This window comes from Chelonoidis abingdonii, chromosome 1 (assembly GCF_003597395.2).
Source record: "Chelonoidis abingdonii isolate Lonesome George chromosome 1, CheloAbing_2.0, whole genome shotgun sequence".
Taxonomy (NCBI): domain Eukaryota; kingdom Metazoa; phylum Chordata; order Testudines; family Testudinidae; genus Chelonoidis; species Chelonoidis abingdonii.
In genome coordinates this window covers 263,786,075-263,810,285 of record NC_133769.1, presented here as the reverse complement: position 1 = coordinate 263,810,285, position 24,211 = coordinate 263,786,075, and the positions used below count along the sequence as shown (strand labels likewise).

At 39.9% G+C, this 24,211-nt stretch overlaps 1 protein-coding gene across 2 annotated transcripts in view; it reads left to right on the top strand.

Moving 5' to 3' along the window:
* Positions 1 to 24,211, top strand: part of MYO16 (myosin XVI) — a 650,995-nt gene that overhangs the window by 326,814 nt on the left and 299,970 nt on the right. For both annotated transcript variants that reach the window (XM_075061501.1, XM_075061500.1), the window contains exons 10-11: positions 11,696 to 11,843; positions 22,936 to 23,046. In XM_075061501.1, coding sequence (XP_074917602.1) covers positions 11,696 to 11,843; positions 22,936 to 23,046 — 259 coding nt within the window. The remainder of the gene's footprint in view (positions 1 to 11,695; positions 11,844 to 22,935; positions 23,047 to 24,211) is intronic.

Sequence of the window (24,211 nt, the reverse complement as noted above, 5' to 3'; positions counted from 1 at the left end):
AAGAATAAATGGACACAAATCAGACATCAAGAATTATAACATTAAAAAACCAGTTGGAGAACACTTCAACCTCTCTGGTCATTCGATTACAGATCTCAGAGTCGCAAAACTCCAAAAAAAAATCTTCAAAAACAAACTCCAATGAGAAACTGCAGAATTGGAATTAATTTGCAAACTTGACACCATTAAATTAGGCTTGAATAAAGACTGGGAGTGAATAGGGCATTACACAAGTAAAATCTATTTCCCCATGCTATTTCTCCCCTACTGTTACTCACACCTTCTTGTCAACTGTTGGAAATGGGCCATCCTGACTATCACTACAAAAGTTTTTTCTTCTCCTGCTAATAATAGCCTACCTTAACTGATTACTCTTATTATAGTTAGTATTGCAACATCCATTTTTTCATGTCCTCTGTGTATATATGTCTTCCTACTGTATTTTCCAGTGCATGCATCCGATGAAGTGGGTTTAGCCCATGAAAGCTTATGCTCAAATAAATTTGTTAGTCTTTAAGGTATAACATGGCTACCACTCTGAAAACTGCTCTAGATTGTTTCCTTCAGTGCAAAATCCATCTTTTGACAAAAGGCAAGTCACAGTAGCAGGAGCCATGAGGATAATTACATTTATCTAAACAAAAATATAATGAAACAAACCCCAGAAGGGGCAGGGCACATCACATTTTTGTTTGTCCTATGTTCTCTCACAACATTCAATGACCAGATAACTTGGTTGATGCTTATAAGATGCTTATAAGTTCCCAGATACCATAGTTTGGTTGATGTTGTATAAGCTTACAGGATTAGAACAGGCATTACAAATACAAATTGTGTCACATTCTCTACTGCAGCATAAAAAGGCAGGAAAGCACCTGGAACTGGCTAGCTGAGAATTCCCCTGCTGTGGGATATCTCTCAGCAGGCACAGAATCAGCATATCTGGACCATGACCCACTAAGCCTTGGCATACTTAGAGCACGGCATAGTCCTTTCCCCATATCTCCTGTACAGTCCCTTAGGAGATCATTGTCAAATGGCATAAATTACAGAAGATCCCAGATTGCTCTAACCCAGTGCTGGGCAACCTGTGGCCTGCAGGTCAAACGTGGCCTGTCAGGGTAATTTGCTGGTGGGCCGTGAGACAGTTTGCTGACATTGAACATCCACAGGAATCCCTGTGTCCCACACCACTTTCTGCAGCTCCCATAGACTGGAAATGGCGAACCAGGCTGCAGGTTGCCCACCATTGCCCTAACCTATACTAAATCCAAGACCTGCATGTATGTGCCATCATAATCAGGGAGGTGTAACTGGCTCTTAGATCTGCTCCCCTCCATTCTTGCACGCTGAGCAGATCTTGGCTCTGGAGAGAATCCATTTGTACAGCACCTAGTACTGTGGGGCCCTGATCTGTGATTGAGGCCTCTCAGGGCATGTCTACACAGAAAAGAAAATCCATGGCTTGTCCATGTTAGCTGATTCAGTCTTGCCAGGCTCAGGCTGTGGGGCTCTGGGATCCGGAGGGATGGGAGAGTCTCAGAACTCAGTCTCCACCTGGAGCCAAAAAGTCTACATAGCAATGAAACAGCCTCACAGTCCTGTGAGCCTGAGTTGGCTGGCTCAAGCCAAATGTTGTGTAGATATATCCTCAGTGCTGCCACAGTACACGTAATAATAATCTGGCAATTGTTCCTTTAATCAAGACCATGGCCACAGCAAATGGTGGGTGAACTTTATCTTTCCCTTCCTGCTTTTGTTGTATGCTCAGTTCTGCACCCTGTTGAGTTTTACTTTTCTGATATGCAGAATGATTCAGATGAGCTGTCTGTAAGAGTAAACTGAAACAATATTTTGTAACTGTAACATATAGATAGTTCTTCCATTGTAACAGGTGAAGATTGTGTACTTGAATAGAGCTGTTAAAGTCATATTTTGAACAATATTAAAAAAGGAGTCAATGTTAGAAACCTATTGTCAATTGTCTCTGCTCTAGCAACCAAATTTAATTTGTCCAATTTGAGTTTCAGTTGCAGCATTGATTTTGTCCAGAACAGCATGAACAGATGAATTGATGGTCAATATGTACTCTTCAATTAAAGAGAAAAGTTTTGTTGTCAGTGTGTTTGTATTATGCTAGGTTACCAAGCAGACATGATTTTGATGAGCAACCATTTGGCTCAGCTGGCTAAATTCCTGGGATTGTGAAGCAATAATTCCTATACTGGAATATATTTCCTTTCTTGTTCTTCCATTGAGGAGTTTTAACATATCTGATTTACAAGAGATAGATTAGGAAGCTAAATTACAAGAAATGCCAATAATGATTACATGTAAGTGCTTTTTCCTTCTTCACATATTCAGATTGTATCAGCAACCTCAAGTAGTTCAGGATTTACAAAATGTGTTTGTGATGTACCTTTATGGTTTGTGTTACCATCTGATCTGAGTTTTTTTCACTATTCTGATAAAGCATTATCACTCATGAATAAACTGCAAGAGAATGGTGGAGCATAACCCAATTAAAAAGATGATTTCACATTGTATGTCAGACTTTTATATGATACATATTTATCCTTGTTTGCTTTAACTAAAAGGCAAAATATAGTATTATAATACTTGGTATCATTTTACTAAAAATATAAAAATCTTAGGCATGAAGTTTTCTTAAGAAGAAATCCAACAGTGTCCCTACTGATGCTGCACTTCCAGTGTGTGTATGCCCCATGTGCCTTTGATCAGAGATATTCATTAGCAGTGCACATTTGCCCTGCACATGTACCCTAGACATCCTCATGTCCATACCAAGGCTATATAGGGCTGTGTGGTGAACGACTCTCAGATCCTTCTTAACCACCTCGGACTGAGACACAGCTTAGTGTGTCCTTATTGAGTGTGCCTTGGCTTCTTTGCCTTTGGTGACTTCAGTTTGCCTTAGTTTAGGTTAAATTAGTTTCATTTTTTCAGTTAGTTAATTAATTAGTTGACTTGTATTTGGAGGATTGTTTGTTATTTCCTCCCTCAGGGGAACCCTCTTTCCCTGAGACGGATATGCCCAGTTCAGTGGGTTTTAAACTCTGCCTCACATACTGCAAGGCCATCCCAGTCAATGAGGGACAATCTAAGCGCCTTCACTGTTTAGCAAAGTCATGCATCCCACAGAAGTGTAATTTCTGTTTATCCCTCAAGTTGAGGGCAAGACAGAACTGGGGAAGCAAGCTGTAACTGTTAATGATGGAGCTGCTTTGGAGTCAGGTCAAGAGAACCCCTACTTTTACATCAGTCTCTGCCACTTTTATCTCAGTTCAGCATGCCCGAGAAAGCGAATGCTTCAGAGGCCTCCTCTAAAGGTTCCAAGAGGGGAGCTATAATTCCCCTCTTAAGGAGTCTGCCTTGAAAAGACCTTGCTGTCCAAACAGGTCAATAGCTCTGGAAGATTCCACTTAAAACATGGTACAGTGGAGGCTAAGGGTTCCTCTGATATTCAGGGGTCAGAGAGATCCCGTAGCTGAAAGAGCAAACAGTGTTTTATTCAACACATTTCTCCAGACCAAAGGGAATAGTTCCAAGCTATTATTGCTGAGGGACAGTTACTAGTGTCCTTAGATGCTACTGTGGCTTGTTCTATCTCCATAGCAGGGGTGATGGCTCCATGTATATGGTTTCCCCAGAGAAGTCCAGAATAGAATAGGATCTCCCATTCTATGGACTGAAGTTGTTTGTGGAGAATACCAATGAATTGCTCCACACACTGCAAGACTCTGGAGCTACATTGCGTTCGTTGGGCATCTACACCCCTGGGAACAAAAGAAAATTCAGTAGATAGCAAATGGCCAAAGATGTTGCCCACTGGACTTCTCTGGGTTGAAGAGACCTTTGGAACCTCCAAGAAAGAGGCAGAGGTTCCAGAGAAAGAGATCCTTTAACCCAGTGGTACTCAATCAGGCGTACAAGTTCCCCTGAGGGTACTCAATGATCTTCCATTCTATCTATTAGCCTAGTTTTACACAAGGCTACATAAAAAGCACTAGCAAAATCAGTACAAACTAAAATTTCATACAGACAATGACTTGTTTATACTGCTCTACATGTTATATCCTGAAATGTAAGTACAACATTTATATTCCAATTGATTTATTTTATAATTATATGGTGAAAATGATAAAGTAAGCAATTTTTCACTAATGATGTGGCTGTGTATTTTTAGGTCTCATTTTGTAAATTTTTAAATGAGGTGAAACTTGGCGGAACATAAGACAAACCAGACCCTTGAAAGGGATACAGTAGTCTGGAAAGGTTGAGAGCCACTGCTTTAATCCATCTGACACTGCAGACTTCTTCTTAAAAACATCAGTTTTGACAAGATGGTCAACAGTTTGAACCCTCCCCTTTCTCTAGACTGTTAGCTGCAATTACTTGCCCATCTCCCTCTGTTTGGCAACTGTCTCTCCCATTTCCAACAAGCTTGAGAATGTATCACATTGGTTGAAGTGGAGCTGCAAGCAATAACAATGGTCTCTACACCATCCACTTTTCCTTCCTTGCCATTGCCTTTCCCCATTTCCTCTTCAGGGACGCTTCTCATGAGCTCTTATTACAGTGTGGTCTGCACTAGAAAATTAGGTTGGTTTAACTGTGTCTGTCAAGAGTGTGAAAAATCCACACCCCTGAAAGACATAGTTAAACCTACATAAGTCCCTGTGTAGACAGCACTAGGTTGACAGAAGAATTCTTCCATTGATCTAACTACTGCCTCTCAGGAAAAGGTGGGGGGAACCTTCAGTGACTGGAAACCCCTCCTACTGGGGGGCAGGGAGGGAGTGCCATCCACCTCCCCTCTGCCCCCAGCCACAGCCACAGGTTCCCTCCTGCCCCAGCTCCCAGATGTGGCCCCAAGCCCAGACTTAGGGCTGCCAGGTGCCTGGTTTTCAACTGGAAAGTCTGGTTGGAAAGACAACCTGGCAGTGCCTGATCAGACATTAAAAGTCTGGTTACCTGCCTTAACTGGCCTCCACCACTGGGGATGTGTGGGAGGGAGAGCAGCAGTTGTAGACTGGAGGAGCACTCAGAGACAGCTCCAGCAAGAAAGGTACCAGTGGCTCCCGCGTCCTGCCCCAGCACAACTCACTCTCCCCCTCCCTGCCCCATTCACCCCCATCCTCAAAGCATGACTCCCCCTCCCCCATCCTGTCTCACTCATTCCTCCACCCACCCCAGCTTCTGGAGTGGGGAGGAGCAGAGACTGGGAAAGGGAGGGATGCTATTGCAAAAGTTTGTAGGCCACAGGCGTAGATAAATGGATGTGAGTTCCCCAGCAGGAGAAACGCTCCTTAGATTGGTGGAAGAATGATCACAATATAGGTGCAGGAGTTCCCTTCCTCCAACTGGTGCCAATAGTAACTGTAGCTAGAAATGTATCTCTGTTGGGATAGGGTGCATATGGACCATATGGTACAGGGAATATGATTGCCCCAAGAACCGACCTGCCCCCCATCAACCTGTTGGAGCCAGAAATTCTTGCCTTCATTTTATACCTCTCATTAGAGACAAGTCTATCAAAATCATGACAACAATGTGGCCTGCATATTTTACATTGACCAGCAGGAAAAGGTCTGATCTGCTCTCTGCCCACACCAAAGCAATACAGTTATGGAACTGGTGGATAAGGCATTATGAATTTTGGCAAAGAATCTCTCTGGCAAGCAAAACATCACAGAAGATGGTCTCAGCAGGACTACAAATGGGAGTTGGACTCCCAGTTTCTTGTCAGCATGATGGGAGTTCTCAGAAGTGGACCTCTTCACCACAGTTCAAACAAAGAATGCCACCTGTTCTGTTCTGGAGGCTTAGGCCACAGATCATTGAGGGATGCATTCCTCTTCCTTTGGGTGGAGAAGCATTTCCTCCTACACCTCTTATTCTCCGGGTAGTGAACAAGATCAGACAGGACAAAGCTAGAGTTATCTTAATAGTCCCGACATAGTCAAGGCAGACATAGTTTCCTCACCTATTTTACCTAGCTCTCTGTCCAGCGATAAATCCTCCAATCATTCCTCAACTCCTCTTACAGGGCACCAGTCAACTGTTGCATCCCAATATGAGAACTCTCCACCTCAAGACCTGGCTCCTCAGTGGTTTGTTGGGTTAGAGTCAGACTTTTCTGCAGAGTACAGCAAATATTACTAACTGTTGGGAAAGAGTCTACCAGAAATATTTGCCTTCAGAAATGCAGAATATTTAGTCACTGCTGTCAGCTCCAGAAAGTTGTTGACGAATGTGCCCCGCTTCCACTGGTTCTGCTGCATTTAAAGAAAACAGTGGTGTGAATTAATTACCTCAAAATTCATTTAGTTGCTTTAACAGCTTTTCATTCCACAATTTATGAGTTCCCACTGTTTGCTCATCCTACAACTATAACATTCATGAAAGCTCTGAAAAAGCTTTTTCAACAGGTTAAAGTCCCCACTCCAGTTTGGGACCTCCATTTAGTTCGTAAAAAATCATGAAACCTCTCTTTGAACCAGTGGCAACATGTTCATTATTGAACTTGTCTATGAAGACAGCCTTTTTAGCGTATGATGTTGAGGTCTTAATAGCAGACCCTCATTTCTGCAAGGACAAGAATTCTGTATGCCCCAGATTCCTTCCTAAAGTATTCTCTGAGTTTCATCTGAATCACATTATTTATCTACCAGCTTTATTTCCAGAACCATATTATTCAGTTTTTGAGGCTGATTTTGGCACTCTAGATGTTAGGAGGGTGTAGGCTTTCTACCAAGATAGTACTAAATCAGGGATTGGCAACCTTTGGCACACACCTCACTAGGATGAGCACCCTGGCAAGCCGGGCCAATTTGTTTACCTTGCTGGGCCACTTTGTTTGCCTGCCGCGTCCACGGGTTCAGCTGATCACAGCTCCCATTGGCCACGGTTCGCTGCTCCAGGCCAATGGGGGCATCAGAAAGCAGCAGCGAGCACATCCCTTGGCCCTTGCCGCTACCTGCAGCCCCCATTGGCCCGGAGCAGTGAACCACAGCCAGTGGGAGTTGCAATCGGCTGAACCTGTAGACGCAGCAGGTAAACAAACCGGCCCGGCCCCCAGGGGGCTTACCCTGGCGAGCCGCATGCCAAAGGTTGCTGATCCCTGGACTAAGTCATTCAGAAAAATCTCTTATAGACAGTTTTATTTGCAGACAGATCTAAAGGATCTACTATTTCTGCCCTGAGTCTGTGGATGTATTATTACTTGTTAAAGTGCTGCCATCATTCCACCTCCTCCTGGTGTGACAGCTCATTTTATGAGGTTGCAGTCTGCACCTATGGCTGTTACTTCAAAATGTCCCAGTATCTGAGATCTACAGAGTTGCTACATGGTCCTTGATACATACCTTTTCCAGGCACTATGCCCTAATCAGTGACTCTAGATGGGATGCAGCAGTTGGCAATTCGATTCTTTTCTCAGTTATATACTCAATTGCGAAGATCCCTTCTCCTTTTGGAGTTACTTCTCAGGAGAAGACAAAGAAGCTACTCACCCTGTACAGTAACTGTGGTTCTTTGAGATGGGTCCCTATGGGTGCTCCACTACCCTCCCTTCTTCCTCTCTGTTTTGTATTTTCCTTATGAGACTTGGCGGCAGAGAAGGAACTGAGGCAATTTGCCTGCACAGCCCTGTATAACCTCAGTGTGGGACACAAGGCTGTCTAGGGCATATGCATGGGCTGAATGGGCACTGCTAATGAAAATCCCCAATCAGAGGTGTGTGGGACACACATACACCTGAAGTAGAGCAGTCACATCTCGAAGAACCGTCTAATGGCTTGTGTCCTGTAATGGTATAGTTAAAGCAGCAAACCTCCCTTCCCCAGTGTGGATGCAATTATACCAGTTTAAAAGTATGTAAATTGGTAATACTTATTCCAGTTCAGGAAATGAAATAAACTTTCCCAGCATAAGGCACCTTTATCTGATATAACTGTATCCATATCAGGGCTTACACCAGTATAACTGTATTGGTAAAAACCCATACCCCTAACTAATGTAGTTACACTGGTTACACTGATATAATTTTTCTAATATAGATGAGACCGAACACTCACACTGACTAGATGATGGATAAATACTCTGAAGTCAGGAAATGTTTCTTAGAACAATGTTAACTTAGTCACATTGCACATACTGTATGTTTTCTGGAATACATTTTACAGTATAAATATTAAGCACAGCAATGAATACATTTTTTAATCAACACAGGAATACAAAATACAACAGCTGTAATTTGGTTGAGTCAACATTGCAATGAGAAAGTTATTATTTTTTTTTTTAATTTCCTGGTGGAGCATTTAAATTCGTAATGTAAACACTCAAAAATTACATTTATATGACAGTTTGTATTTTAATTTCTCTGGCGTTTAAAAAGAAATAAATGGTAATTAAGACTTGAAAGCTTTCCTGGTGAAGACTTTTAAACTCTTTAAACTAAATTTATTGGGATTGTGGAGTTAACAAATTCTACTTGATTTTGCAACCGTTTGGAAGAACCAAAATTTGATCAGGCAATGAGAATGATGTAAATTGTACAGGCGAGAAGTACTCTCCAACAGAGGTTATAAGATATAAAAGTCTGTTTCTGCGTTTATATCTGCGTTTAAAGAAAGTTTTCTAACTGGACAACTTTCTGCCTAGTTAACAGCTATGCTAACTTAGACACTCACTGTAAAACCACTATTATATCTTTGAACGTCAGCCTCCAAAACATCCCTCTACAAACAATCTTTTCAATGTAAAAATGCTAGAAATTGATAACTCAGGTGATATTTTGCAGCACATTTTAAAAAGAGAAATCAACAAATTAATCTAATATACAGATGGCTCATGTAGTTAAAAATTAAGGTGACTATTGTTTGTATAGCACACTGGGATTTTTCCAGTAATGTGTGCCAGTAACAGTAGCCCAATCTAGCTCAAGTAGATTACCCTTGATAACTGACCTTTGTGTCCAGTATGCATCTTCACTTTTGCCTCAAGCCACATAACTCCCTTTGTGGTTAATTATCTGGTAGCAGAGCACTACATTCTGGAGATGATTTCTCATGCTTAACCACACACCTGCATTAACATAAGATCTTCTTTCTACTGTGCTATAATTGGATTTTCAATTGCACTGTTTTTAACATAGAATTTCACCTTGTGACTAACCTGCAATTAATTTTTATAGAGGTATTTTACTAAAAGTGACTGATTGGTGGAAAGATCATATTTCTAGCTAAGTTGCCTATCTCTTTTAATGTTCTCAGTAGCTTTCTAAACCTAAATCAAAGAGATTTGTTTATACGATATGTTATTCTGTCTTTCCTTGGTTGGAATTCATGTCATGTTCTTGTTGAAATACAACTTATATTCCAGCACTTTTATTATCTAAAGGCTTCTTAAAAATCTCTTAAATACAAATAGTTTGTGCGGCATGCAGGCCTAAATCAATATATTTTACACAGCTTTTGTTTAAGAACCTAGCCTGCGGTTTATTTACTACTCATATGTACTGAATTATCAAAGTACTGTATGTCATTAATGTTAAAAATGTACTGTAATGAACCCTCCACAATTTATTGTAGTGTTTTCTTCTTAAACTGAAAATATACCTACTTCATCATGAACGGAGTGGACAGAAGTTTTGCACTTTGCTGCCTGAAGGTGTCTGCTATAGCCAGCTTCTATCTGCAACCCCTAAATCAGTTTCTTTTCATCTTTCTGCCTTGAAGAGCTTACACTTTAATTTTAAACATGATGCTACAAGTGCACATACTGTGTCTGAGGATGGTTGGGTGTGCTACAAAAGTTAAGATAGGGCTGGGATGAGGAAGGAGGAATGTTAAAGCAGAAAGATCCTGTAGCTGCGAATACTTACAAAGCGAATACTATATTAATATTTATACTTTGCAAATAGCAAATGTGAAGATTTTAATAATGGTCACCATATTTGAGCACAACTTCTAATTAGAATATTTTGGGAGCACTTGTAAATTTGGGAAAACATTCATATTATTAAACCAAGGGTTTTTGTTTTGTTTTGTTTGTTTTTTCCTAATAAATGCCAGAAAATTAGTTTGAAAATGCCTGTGGTCATGTCGCTCAAACTTTCCATCAAAAGTTTAGCTTTTGTGCTGAGACTAAGTATTAAAAATCCCAACCCAAAAGGACTTGCAGAAGGCTGTGGGCAACAGGAAAAGTTGCATTGAAAGGGAAGTTGCCATAAAATGTAATAATATTTTTAAATTAGGTTTTGATATTACTAATCACACCATTCCTTAAAAAAAAATGTGAGACCATCAGCACTAGGAGCATTGCTTTCTGAAAAATAAAAAGCTCTTTCAAAATCTGGCCTCTGGAAAATCCTTAAAAGGTCATACCTTGAATTAGAGCTGTCTTGGAATAAAATGTAATGTGCTATTTCTGTTGGTGAGCACTGAAGTTATTTGTCACTATAAACAAGGCACTTTTATTATTTACTAACGTTTTAATATCACATTACTGCTAAAAATGGTCCTGATTCAGGAAAGCAATTAGCAATTAGCATCCCTATTCAAGACTGCACTTAAGCACCTGTCTAAAGTTAAGCAGGTGCTTAAGTGCAGTCCTGAATAAGAATTGGGGCCACTATTAGGGTTAGGAGTCAACCCTCCTTCCTTTCTTATTGGGTAGCCAGGACACAGTCTGCAGGTGAAATCCTGTCCCTGCTACAGTTAATGGCAAAACTCCCATTGACTTCAATGGGCCAGGATTTTATTTTCCATGTAGTCTTCCTTCCTCCGTGTTACCTCCACCTTCGCTGTGGTTGGTCAGAGGAGACCTATCCAGGAAACAGGGGAAACGGGGGTCAGTAATTCCTCTGCTGGATCTTCTTGTGGTAGCATTTTTCAAACTCACCTGTATTCCAAGGCTTCCGCTGGTGTTTAGTGTCCTGGGTGCATGACGTATCTGAAATCTTGTGAGAGCTTGCATGGCCGACATTGGTTTTTTTAGAAGTGTGATGTGCTCTGGAGTGTAAATATGGAGGTCGGGGGAGAAACTCCAAGCACTGGACTTAAAAATAGAGCTTCAGCTCATAGAGAGGAGTGTTTGCACATTGGCAGTCATTGTAGGTATCAGATATTTTCTTTTTTTCACCATAAATATTATTATATTACTAATTCTGGAACAGTATATATAGATGTTAATACAAATTAAATATAGCTTATTTGCTTATCAAAAACTATACATTTTTATTTTATTTAATGCAATGACAGTATCTGTGTATCAAATTGTTTTTAAATATATTGTTTTTCAAAATACAATCGTGGAAGTTAATCAGACGTTTAAATTCAGCTTTCAGATTGCTTATTGATTTGCCAGCCTAGCACTATCAAATACAACCTCATGCATATTCTATTTGGGTTGCTTAGCTTTCTTCTGAAGCAGACTTGCATAAAAGTGCATTTTAAATCAAAGTGCTTTGCCAAGACCACTGTATCTTTGGCATAGACCAGTGAACAGTCTGCAGTTCTCATCCAATTTATGTTTCTTTTTGGATCAGGAACAACTGTCTCAGACATGAATTATATTTTAATTCCACATTCATACCTCTCAGTCTTGGCAATCTTCTGTTTGTCAGGCATCTTCAAAAGGAGTCTAATTGCTTTATTGATTCTCTCTGTAGCAATCCCCTGGCTTTGCCAATTGCCAAACAAGACAGTTTGCTGGAGAAAGACACCATGTTCAAAGATGCAACAAAAATATGTAAGCAGCAGTCTCAAGACACCGCATCTGACTATATCACAGTGACTGACACAACCAAACTTGAACAGGTACATGTCAAATTTCTGAAATGTCTTGGATCTGGAAATTTAAAATTTGATGAACAAGAAAATACAGGAATGTAATTAATGTCATGCTATAAGTTTGGCTACAGTCATTTTCCAATAATAATTCTCAAAATGATTACACCTGAATATTTTGGGATCAGGCTACCTGAAAGACCCCCTCTCTCACTGAATTCCATAGACATAATTGTGATCAGTAGATGTATTTGGTTTTGAAATTTTAAATAATTGGTCAGGCACTCAAAACCTTGGAGCCTTTGCATGGTACTAAATTGCAAATAATAATAGAAAAATAAAGAAATTCTTATTTTTCCCCTCTCTCTTTCTATAATTATATACACAATGCTTTATTAACACACAAACTATGCAGTCTCTTTACTGATGTGTTCACAGTTTAACATCCCATAACGAGATTTCACCCAGCTCATAACAATATTGTGAAAATCTGTGTAATCAAATATTAGCATTTATATGACTGTAGCTAGTTTTACTTCCTTGATTAATACAATGTTGGCTGTCCGTGACATAGCTGAGAGACAGAGACAGTTTGTTCAGAATCTCTTGCCATTTGCTATACATTCCAAACTATTTGTCGCCAATAATGTCTCCATGATGTACATCACAAGCAACTTTAAAGAAGGCTATGTATTTATGAAGCTGTTCTGACTTCTATAATGTACTCAGCACTAATCCTTCTAAATACCATAATTTTTATTATTGTGTAAGCTGAGAACTGAAAATTTTGTTGAATCCATTTGCTTTGAAGGAATCTTGGCAAAACGTTTCCATAACAGACAGAATGCTTTACATTAAAAATAAAAGCTTTGAACATAGGACTGCAAATGTGTTATATCTAACAAGGATTCAGTGTAATTTATCCATAATGTTTGTATCCTAACCTATACTGGAAGTAATCATGTTCTGTTTAATATTTCATTATGATATGCAGAGTCATTACTCAGGTTTTATCTTCATATATTATTAAAATGGATCAGCATGATATTTCACCTGGTGCATGTCAAGGATATCATACATTCATAGGCAATATGGCATGTAGATTAGGCCTTCCTCAGGGGATCTGAGAGAAGATTTTGAACTTATTAGTCTTGGAATATACAATTTTAATATTGAAAGATATAACACCATTTTGGTTTTGAAATTAAAAAAAATATATAATAGCTCAGATTTACACACAAGCTCAAAATGTTAATATACAGACTAACAAACTACCGTATCCAGATAAGGTCAGATGAACAATTGGGGGCTTTTGATTCTTTTTTATTTTTCTAGCTGAAATATGTTTTTTGATCTCAACTAATTTCCTGAAACCAATATGCTAGGTCAAGAAGGCAATATGAATAATCACCATAGTTGCATAGTTGACAATTTCTGTTCTTATCAGTTGAGGAGGTAGGGTGACCAGACAGCAAATGTGAAAATTCGGGACGGGAGTAGGGGGTAATAGGAGCCTATATAAGAAAAAGACCCTAAAATTGAGACTGTTCCTATAAAATCGGGACATCTGGTCACCCTATGAGGAGGAGATTTTCCCCAGTACATGACTGAGTTCTCTGGCACGAAAAGGAGCTGTGTGTTACATTCCACAAGCAAAACTGCTTAGTCTTTTTACTTGATTAAGCCATTTCTTTTGAAAACAGACTTGGCATAGAATGTTGTGCCACATACTGTTGGCCACGTAATGTGATGTGGACTTCTAATGTACAATATTGAGTGGTTTCTTCTTTATTGCTGTAATGTTAGATGAAACATGTAGGTGAAAGTAGTGATTGGAAGAATATTGTGCATGGAAAATAAAATGCATACTGCCTTATTAATGGTACTAATAAATAAATTTACTCCTGATAATATAGTGAAAATTACTAACATTTTGTTACTAAGCCATTTAAACAGATTATAAGCAATTATACATTCCCAAACACACTGTCAAATGAGTAGATAGAAAACTTCATTGTTAATATTAAAAATAAGATAGCATTTAGCTTCTAATATATCTATGGCTGAGAATGTTCCGTGACCATTCAGATTATTAGTTTTGAGCTGCTGTCTCCATACTTTAAGGTATTGAGAATCCGTATAAAATATATATTATAAGGTCACTGTATCAGTCAGACACAGGAGGCAAGAAGGAAAAAATAGAATAAACTCATCTGTATGCTCAGAAAAAGGAGGTAAACAGAATAAAATTGGAAATGCCCTGGAAGTCGTTTAACCCCCAGTCAATTCATTTGCGAACTTAATGCATGTGGAATTTCTTATATGTACGTCTCATTTTTACTACTTGAGTTTAAATCTAGCTTTTACAGCATTTATTTCCTTCCTGGGCCAACATCATCAAATTCTTCTCCTTGACCTTGGCTGAATGGTATATCCTGGGGATGTGCAGCCCTTTTTTCCTCCTCACACAGTTTTGATTACTTCTGAAAACAGTGCACAGTGAGCTGGATATATAGCTTATACATGTCCCTGATGGTGTATTATGGCATAAAAGCATTATCAGCATGAATTTTGGATGGCTACATTAATTATGTGTGGCATCCCAAATGAGAGCAAATACCATAACATCCTATTATTCTGTATGGATGAAAAACCTACGCTGACATCCTTTGAATCAGGAATTGGCCCTGTATGCCACACATTTAACATAAAACTGTCTTAGAATTTTTTATTCAGAATTTCTATTTTTTATTCCTCTACCTGTAAAGCCAGACTGCCTACTCCATGCCTCCTTGGGAGAGAAAAGTTATAATAAACACATTTTAGAAACCTTTGAGGATGGCCTAAAAGCTTTTATACCCATAAAAAAGTCAACTCAAAAAAATTAATCACAATTAAAAAAATTAATTGTGATTAATCACACTTTTGATCACACTAAACAATACACAATAGAATACCAACTGAAATGTATTAAATATTTTGGATGTTTTTCTACATTTTAAAATATATTGCTTTCAATTACAATACAGAATACAAAGTGTACAGTGCTCAATGCATATTATTTTTATTGCTAATATTTCAACTGTAAAAATGATAAACAAAAGAAAAAGTATTTTTCAGTTCACCTCATACAAGTACTCTAGTGCTAGTTCCACTGTGAAAGTGCAATTTACAAATATAGATTTTTGTTACATAACTACACTCCAAAACAAAACAATGTAAAACTTTAGAACCTAGAAGTCCACTCAGTCCTACTTCTTATTCAGCCAATCGCTAAGTCAAACAAGTTTGTTTACATTTACAGGAGATAATTCTTCCTGCTTCTTATTTACAATGTCACCTGAACAAGAGAACAGGCATTCACATGGCAATTTTGTAGCTGGCATTGCAAGGTATTTACATTCCAGATATGCTAAATATTCATATGCCCCCACAATGCTTTGGCCACTATTCCAGCGGACATGCTTCCATGCCGAGGATGCTCATTAAAAAAATTATATGTTAATTAAAGTTGTGACTGAACTCTTTGGGGAAGAATTGTATGTTTCCTGCTCCATTTTACCTGCATTCTGCCATATATTTCATGTTATAGCAGTCTCAGATGATTACCAAGCACATGTTGTTCATTTTAAGAACACCTTCACTGCACATCTGACAAAATGCAAAGAAGGTACCTGTTGGCAGTGGTGAGCTGGAGCCAGTTCGCACCGGTTCACGTGAAACGGTTGTTAAATTTAGAAGCCGGTTTAGAACTGGTTGTTAAAGGGCTGTACAACTGGGAGAAAGGGTTTTTCTGTTGTTATACTGGTTGCGGGCCACATCAGGCCCACCTAAGCTCTCGGCTGGGGAGGTTCCCCCATCCCCTCCCCCATCTCCCCCCCCCTCGCAGAACCTCAAAGTGCTGCGCTGCCAGTGCCTGCGCTCTGAACTGCTCCTGGGCAGCTCTGCAGCTCCCGCCACTTTGAGCAGCATGGTAAGGGGGTGGGGCTGAGAGCTCCAATGGGCCACGCCACATCCACACATGCTGCCCTGAGCAGAATGGCAAAGGGGCCGGGATGGGAAGAGGAGTTAGATAAGGTGCCGGGAGCAGTTGGAGGAGGCGGAGGTTCTGGGGGGCAGTCAAGGAACGGGGAACAGGGGGGTTGAGTAGGCGTGGGAGTTCCGGGGGTCTGTTCAGGTGGAGGTGGATGGGGTCTGGGCAGTCAGGAGACAGGGAGCGGGCAAGTTGGGTCGGGGATGAGGTCCTAGGAGGCAGTTAGGGTGAGGGGTCTTGGGTGGGGGTGGTCAGGGGACAAGAAATGGGTGGGGTTGATGGGTTGCGGGTTCTGAGGCGGTCAGTCGAGGGCAGGACGTGGGCGAGGGAACAGACTGTTTTGGGAGGCACATGGGGTTTGTACTCACGTGGCAGTTCCCTACCAGGTCTTCGGCATCACTGACATGCCGCCGAAGACCAGGAGTGAGTGAAGGACCTGCCACTGAAGAACTAGTAGGGTGATAAGCATTGTAGCTGCAAAAGAAATATAGTTGTCTGAAGGATACCCTTCGTGGGAAGCAGTGTTATCTCCCCCCACCCCTTCCTCTCCCAGCTACATAAACAAGCTTGGGTCATGTTCCCTTCCTCCCTCCCCTGTGAACTGCTGATTAAGGGAACTTGTGGCTACAATTTTTGCAAAGAAATGTATCTTCAAGGTAAAAATTTCTATAATATGTTTAATGCTGCAAAAAGTAAACAAGGCGGGTATAATTATATTCACTAAATAGCTATGAATATTCATTATATGGGCATTCATATTATCAAATCAGAGTTTTGGGGGTGTTGGGGTAAATGTGGGCATTTACATATTAAAGAGTATGATGTGATTAGTTCAGAGCTTACTCGACAATTGGGTCAAGGGGAACAAGTACTACAATAAAGAAGCCTGTTTATTCAATCCGTCTCTGGGTCCTCCTGCTTCTTCTTTTCTTCTCTAATAATACCAATGTGAGATTTCTAAAGAAAGCTACAGCACTTAACCCAAGGTTTAAGAATCTGAAGTGTCTTCTAAAAATCTGAAAGGGACAAGGTGTGGAATATGCTTTCAAAAATCTTAAAAGAGCAACACTCCGATGTGGAAACTACAGAACCTAAACCATCAAAAAGGAAAATCAACGTGCTGGTGGCATCTGACTCAGATGATTAAAATGAACATGTGTCGTTCCACACTGCTTTGTACTGTTATCGAGAAAAACCTGTCTTCAGCATGGACTCATGTCCTCTGGAATGATGGTTGAAGCATGAAGGGACGTATGAATCTTTCGCACATCTGGCACATAAATATCTTGTGATATCGGCTACAACATTGTCACATGAACAGCTGTTCTCACTTTCAGGTGACACTGTAAACAAGAAGTGGGCAGCATTATCTCCTGCAAATGTAAACGTGTTTGTCTGAGCAATTGGCTGAACAAGAAGTAGGACTGAGTGGACACATAGGCTCTAAAGCTTTCCATTTTTTTATTTTTCAATGCAGTTATTTTTTATACGTAATTCTACATTTGTAAGTTCAACTTTCATGATAAAGAGATTGCACTGCAGTACTTGTATGAGGTGAATTAAAATACTATTTATTTTGTTTATTACAGTTTAGATATTTATAATAAAAAATATAAAGTGAGCACTGTACACTTTGTATTCTGTGTTGTAATTAAAATCAATATATTTGAAAATGTAGAAAACATCCAAAGATATTTAAATTAATGGTACTCTATTATTAACATCGTGATTAATTGCGCGACTAATTTTTTTAATCATACGATTCATCACAATTAATTTTTTAATCATTTGACAGCCCTAGTTCTAATATGAATAAGGTGATAGGTATCTATTGAAAAGTTCTACAGTGAAAGCAGAAAGGAAGAAGCATAATTTAAAAAATAAATTGGACAGTTCTGAATTCTTATCATTGTGAACAAATAAACTAGGTCCTGACATAGAATCTCAAAATCATGATATAAAAATATAATAACTTGAAAAAGTATATCAAATGCTCACTCTGGAATCTGATCTCCACAATTATAAGAGAAAAGGATCACCTCTCTGTGGGTCTGGGAACACAATATAGCATAACTACAATCTTTCTGGCACATCATTTGGTTTAAAAAAAAAATCTTTAAATCTTATTTTTCCATAGTTGCAGAGAGTGAACAAATGAATCAATATATTGTGCATCTAAATCTGCTTTGTCTCTCGTCTTTTCATATGATTTTAAAGAGACTCTGAGACCAGGAGAGAATGGTTTTTCAAGGTCTGTTTTCCCCCAGGGTGATCTCCCTGATGTCTAATTTCTTACTAAAGAGCCATGTGTATAACAGAGGTTTTTCTACTGAGCAGATTGAAACTGGTCCAAAAGTTCCACAGTTTATAGTCCCTGTTCAATAACTAACATATAAATCTTAAAATGTTAATAGTGACAACAAAATGTGATTGAGGTGTCTTTGTTTGGTCTATCCAGAATGTACATTTTAGAGAATTATTACTGTATATGGTTTCCTTGAAAGTTACTACTTGATCTAGTTCAACAGTTGTATTATAGATGAAGGTCTTTAGGAATACCAGTGAGATATCTGCAACTGCTCTTTTACGTTGGGTGGAACGAATGTTGAAATGCTGTTGGTAAAATTCACGCCGTCAGGTGCACATGGTGGTTTGCCTATGGGTAGGGTTGCCAACTTTCTAGTCACACAAAACCAAACACCCAAGCCTCATCCCTTCCTCAAGGCTCCGCCGCTGCTCACTGCATTTCTCCTCCCTTGGTGGTTCACTCTTCCCCACCCTCACTCACTTTCACTGGGCTGGGGCAGGGAGTTGGGGCATGGGAGAGGGTGAGGGCTCCAACTGGGGGTGTGAGCTCTGGGGTGGGGCCAAAAATGAGGTGTTCAGGGTGCAGGAGGGGGTTTAGAACTTGGGCAGAGATTTGGGTACAGGAGGGGGTGAGGGGTCTGGATGGAGGTGCAGGATCTGGGTGGGGCTGGAGATGAGGGGTTTGGGATGCAGGAGGGGGCCCCAGGCTGGGGGGTGGAGCCAAGGGATTCAGAGTGCGGGTTGAGGCAGGGGGTTGTGGTGCAGGAGGGGAGTGAGTGCTCTGGGGTGGGGCTGGGGATGAGGGATTCAGCATGTGCGAGGCGGCTCTGGGCTGGGTATGCAGGAGGGGGGACGAGCACTGAGCTATGCGTGAGGGCTCTGGTCTGGGGCCAGGGATGAGGAGTTTGGGGTGCAGGAGGGGGCTTCAGGTTTGGAGGGGCTCAGAGCTGGGGCAGGGGATTGGGGCACAGGGTTACATCAGGTGGTTCCTGGTTAGTTGTGCAGTGGGGGGGGGGGTTAAGGCAGGCTGCCTGTCTGTCTGTCCTCGCACCGTGCTCCGCACACTCTGAAAGCAGCCAGCAGGTCCGGTCCTAGGTCGGGGGGCCAGGAGGCTCCACACGCCATTATTGCCTGCAGATACCGCCCGGCGGCCCGCCCTCCTCCCCTCCCCTGCAGCTCCCATTGACTGGTTCCTGGCCAATGGGAGTGTGGAGCCAGTGCTTGAGGTGGGAGCAGTGCGTGGAGTCCTGTGGCCCCCGCCTAGGAATCTTGAGCCAGACCTGCTGGCCACTTCCGGGGTGTAGCGTGATGCCAGCCAGGACAGGTAGGGACTAGCCTGCCATAGCATCGCAGCCCCACCAACCGCACTTTTAACTGTCCAGTCAGCAGTACTGACCGGAGCTGCCAGGGTTGTTCCTTTTCAACTGGGTTGTTCCTGTTGAAAACCAGACACCCTACCTAAGGCTATATCTACACTGCACACTGCTTATGGCGGCATGTGAGTACATACCCTACACACCTCCCTCCTAGCATGGGTATAAATAATGGTGGAGATGGTGAGGCACTGCTTATGTGCGTAAAGTAAAGACACACCTGAATCCTGTGGGTACATAGCCTACACAGCCATATGTGCTGGAACTAGGGGTGCTACCACACCCCCTTGCTTGAAGTGATTTCCATTATATACAGGGTTTACAGTTTAGTTCAATGGCTCACTGCACCCCCACTATACAAAGTGTTCCAGCCCCCCTATATGTGGCTGTCTACATGCCCAGGTAGTGCCTCCCCCATCTATACTGCTATTTCTAGTGGTGTAGTGTTCCACTGCCACCCTGCTGCTGGAGCCTTTAACTGCTGTCTCCCCCTGTCAGAGCCTTTCTCTGTCATGCAAAGCTACATACTGCAGTGTGGATGCAGCCTACTTTTCATTGTTGTGTGTGGCTACACTTACTCTATATGCCGTCACAAGAGGTGTGTGGTGTAGACAAAACCTATGAGTAGAGCCTTTCTTTGGTCAGTATTTATTGCCTGTTACTAGTACTGATCAAAAATAGGGACACATTTTTGTGAAATTTGGAATATTACCTGTCATATACTATTTTATTTTGAAGAATGGATGGAAAATGATGAGGAGCCAGAGTGAGACTGGTCTTAAAGTGGTTGCTAACACACTGTTGTATGCTGCCCAAGGTGTGATAAACTGGACAGAGCCAAAGTTTTGTCCTCTTCCCACTTGTCACTCTACAGAGCTAGTTTGGTATGCAGGGAATTAAGTGGCACTCTTGAGGCCACCTATAAATTATTCCACTCCTCACTCATCTCACCCTAGGGGAGCAAAGCAGAGGAAGAACTGTGAATCTCGAATCATAAACCATCCCAGGGCTACTCATGCTGTGTGTTGGGGTGCATCTTATGCATTGCCCCTTACAAAGAGCTATTCCTAAAGGCACCGTTTAGCCTAAGACAATATATACATTGTTGGGGTTACATTTTGTTATAAGTTCTACTCAGAAGTGACCCTGAAAATATACATGTTGGTTCATTCTATAAAATCATGATAATCATCAAGTACCACACATGCAGATAAATACATATGAATATTTTTATTTGTGAATTCTGTAATGTAAGCAGTTTAATTTTAGGAAATGATAAAAAAAAATTTGAAATGAAATTATCCCCAATATCTATTTCCTTCTGGCCTTTAATACTTCCTAATTAACATTTCTCAAGTGTTCTATTTTTTTTGCTTTGAATTGTGTTTTCTGTCAAGTGTATGATTTAAATTGGTGGCTCATTCATTACGAATAGAACTGGACTTTAATGAAGACAATAATAGGATTGGTTGTGGAATTGATGAGGAACTGAATAGAGCAGTTCACTCTGAGTCATTTGTATGTCCTGTATGTGATTGTGCTGTATGATATCTAAAGGCATAATAAATTTGAAAAATAGAAAAAAAATTCTCATAAGTGGCATGTCCTGATTCAAGCAAGCAGTAACAACAATGCATAAAGAAGAAAATAGAAAAAGTGTTTTGTTATTAAATCCAGACTTAGAGAACTGTCATTCTTTTTGTGCTCATGTCCTGAGAGCTGTCATTCTTGACACAAATCTTGAGCCTGTGAGAATCTTTAGGGTGAAGTGTAAAGAGCTACATGGTTGATATTCTACAATTCTGAAATGGTTTGTGATGCTAGAGAAGGGCTATGTTTGTAAGTTCAATTGTTTTATACCAACAGATGTATTGTTTTTGAGAAAAGCTGGTAAACTATTTAAACAGTAAGACCCAGCAGGATTTGGTGGTTCTGTCTAACATCATAATGGCTAGTGTGGTTTTTTTGCTTAGCATAAAGATGAAGGCTGAGTGCCTTCAAACACTTTTTTTGTGTGTATCTTGGGTATCTTAAATCAAGTACTCCTATTTATTGTTTTATTGGTTGATTGATGGATTGAGAAAAATATGTATGTTCTGTTATTTCCAAGGGTTCACATCTGGGGATGGATATAGAGCACCAAATCCTGTTCATCTTGGTACCCAACAATACAGGGGATAGCTTCAGTGTCTGATTATCTGTGCCTTAAAATGACAATTATAATACTTTTCAAATATATATATATAATCACAGTATCTTTTGGTCAATGATCTCCAGCACTTTAAAAAGGTCCCATTTAGTCCCTTTTCACAGATGAAGAGACTGAGGCACATACAAGGTTAACAGATTTACCCAGTCACACAATGAATCAGTGATAAGTTTAGGAAAAGAATCCAGAACTCTGGACTCCCAGGGCCAGATACTGCACCTATTAAAGTAATTGGCAAAATTGCCATTGACTTCAAGCTTGTACCCTCAGTGTTTTTGCACTGATTACACACTTCTTCTAGGTGACAATTATCTATTTTTACATGTTCTTCTGGCATCTAGAAACATTAAACTTACCAACTGATATTAACAATGATTCAGCCTGCACTGTGACTATAGTAGAATTCACTGCACAATGTATCAATTGTTATCATATTTTATAGCAGTTCTCTTATAGTTGATTTATTGTACTTTTACAACATATAAAGAAATTTTCCTTTTGGTAACAGAATTTGTTTCTATAACATTTAGATTGTACACTCTTTAGTCCTCTTATCTCCTTCTGTGTTTGGAAAGCACCAAGCACATTTTGGGTGCTACTGTGATATAAATAATAATAAAACAGTATGACTCATACATTAGATGCTGAGCACCTTCCACTCCTATTGACAATTTAACTCCCATCTCTCACTGAGTTTCCTCTGTTATGTTCTGTGCAGCTGAATTCCAATAGCATATTAAGTTCTATACGCTGAAAAGGATGAAACTACAGCAATGTGGGAGCTCTGTTTGGTGGCAGCCGATATGTGATTTACAAGTGCATTAATTTTTCAACTCTCGATCATCTTCATCAGAAACAGTTAATGAAGAGGGCAGAATTGTTCTACTTGAACTTGGAGTCTTGTCAGGATTAGGGATTGCAAATAGCATACATGTACATTTCCATATACTTAAATCCCCATTAAACCCACATGGAATATATGCCTTAAAATTAATAATCTTTCTAATTTACTTCTATTGCTTAAAATGAAAGGATGAAGAATTATTTGGGAAGTATAGACAACTTTTTGGTTTCCTAATGTACACTAAACATTTATATCAATTGTAGCGTTTGGCACCTGTAACTGAAACTAGGGTATTACACTGCAGGGTGAGCGGCTATGAAGTTAGACTATTTTCATGTATGATTTGTATTTTCCAGGTCAAGTTAATGCCTCCAGCACCAAATGATGACCTGGCCACTCTGAGTGAGCTAACAGACAACAGCCTGCTTTATGAGATTCAGAAACGTTTCAGTAACAATCAGATATATGTGAGTGGCTTTGAAACTGCGTACTGCAGCGTTTTTATTCAGTTACCTACAGTCAACTCTCAGTGATGAGCAATTAAAGAAAATAGCATTGGACTGTTAGTAATTCCAGCTAAGCAGAATTACTAGACATAGGCTGGCAGGTATTGCTGACTAATACTAAGATGAATGAAGGAGTATATGTGTTTTAAATTTACAACTACCCACATTTAATTGGGAAAGTCTGGAATTAGGAGGGAAAAAAGATATAGTGAGTATGCACAGGTAAACTTATATGTATATTTACCAGAAAATATGTGCTGGTAAAATGTGAACTCATTCCTCTTAAACTATCAAGATATTTCTGTCTTTAACTTTATGTAAGCATAATTTTCATGAAGGCTTCTGATTACAATAACCGGCATGGAATAGAGATTTGGATAACAAATTCAGAAATCAGTATACAGCATTTGATTCCCTGTTAGTTTTCCTACAATTACATGAATAATTCTCTTGATATTGTTATGTTAATGATTTAGGCACAGTAAAATAATTACATGATGATTTACATGCAACATATTTTTCTGTTCTTACCATGTTAAACAGAGGGTGAATCCAGTCAGCCGTAGATTATCTGCAAATGCATATTTCTAGCATCCCTATTCATAATTATTACCCTTTTCTATCTTATTGAACAACTGATTAGGTAATTTGTATGTAAATGTGAAATGTGTGAATCTGCTTTAATCTAATGAATTGACAGAATGCGGTTAGACCAGAGAAATTCAGAGATTCTGAATGTCACAAACCACAAGCTACTGTAAACACACCTGAAATTAAATATGGAAGTTACATTTGTAGGTACTATGATATTGGCTGGTAGTAACAATGCTGTTCAGATGCTGAGATTATATTTATGTTCCTACCATTTTTATCTCATTTTCAAAGGTATTGAGCATGCACAACTCTGACTCAAGTCAATGGGAGCTACAGATGCTCAGCATCTATGAAAATCAGGGCAAAGTGTAGGTTTAGTCTTAAAATAGTTCACCTGATTTCTCACTCTCAGGATTGACCCTGAGGTTCTATGTCCTTCTCCATAATTAAATATTTTTGTTTTGTTCAAAAGCACACTAGTGATCTCGAAACCATTAATCACTGCTCTTATGGTTAATAGCAGCCATTTGTG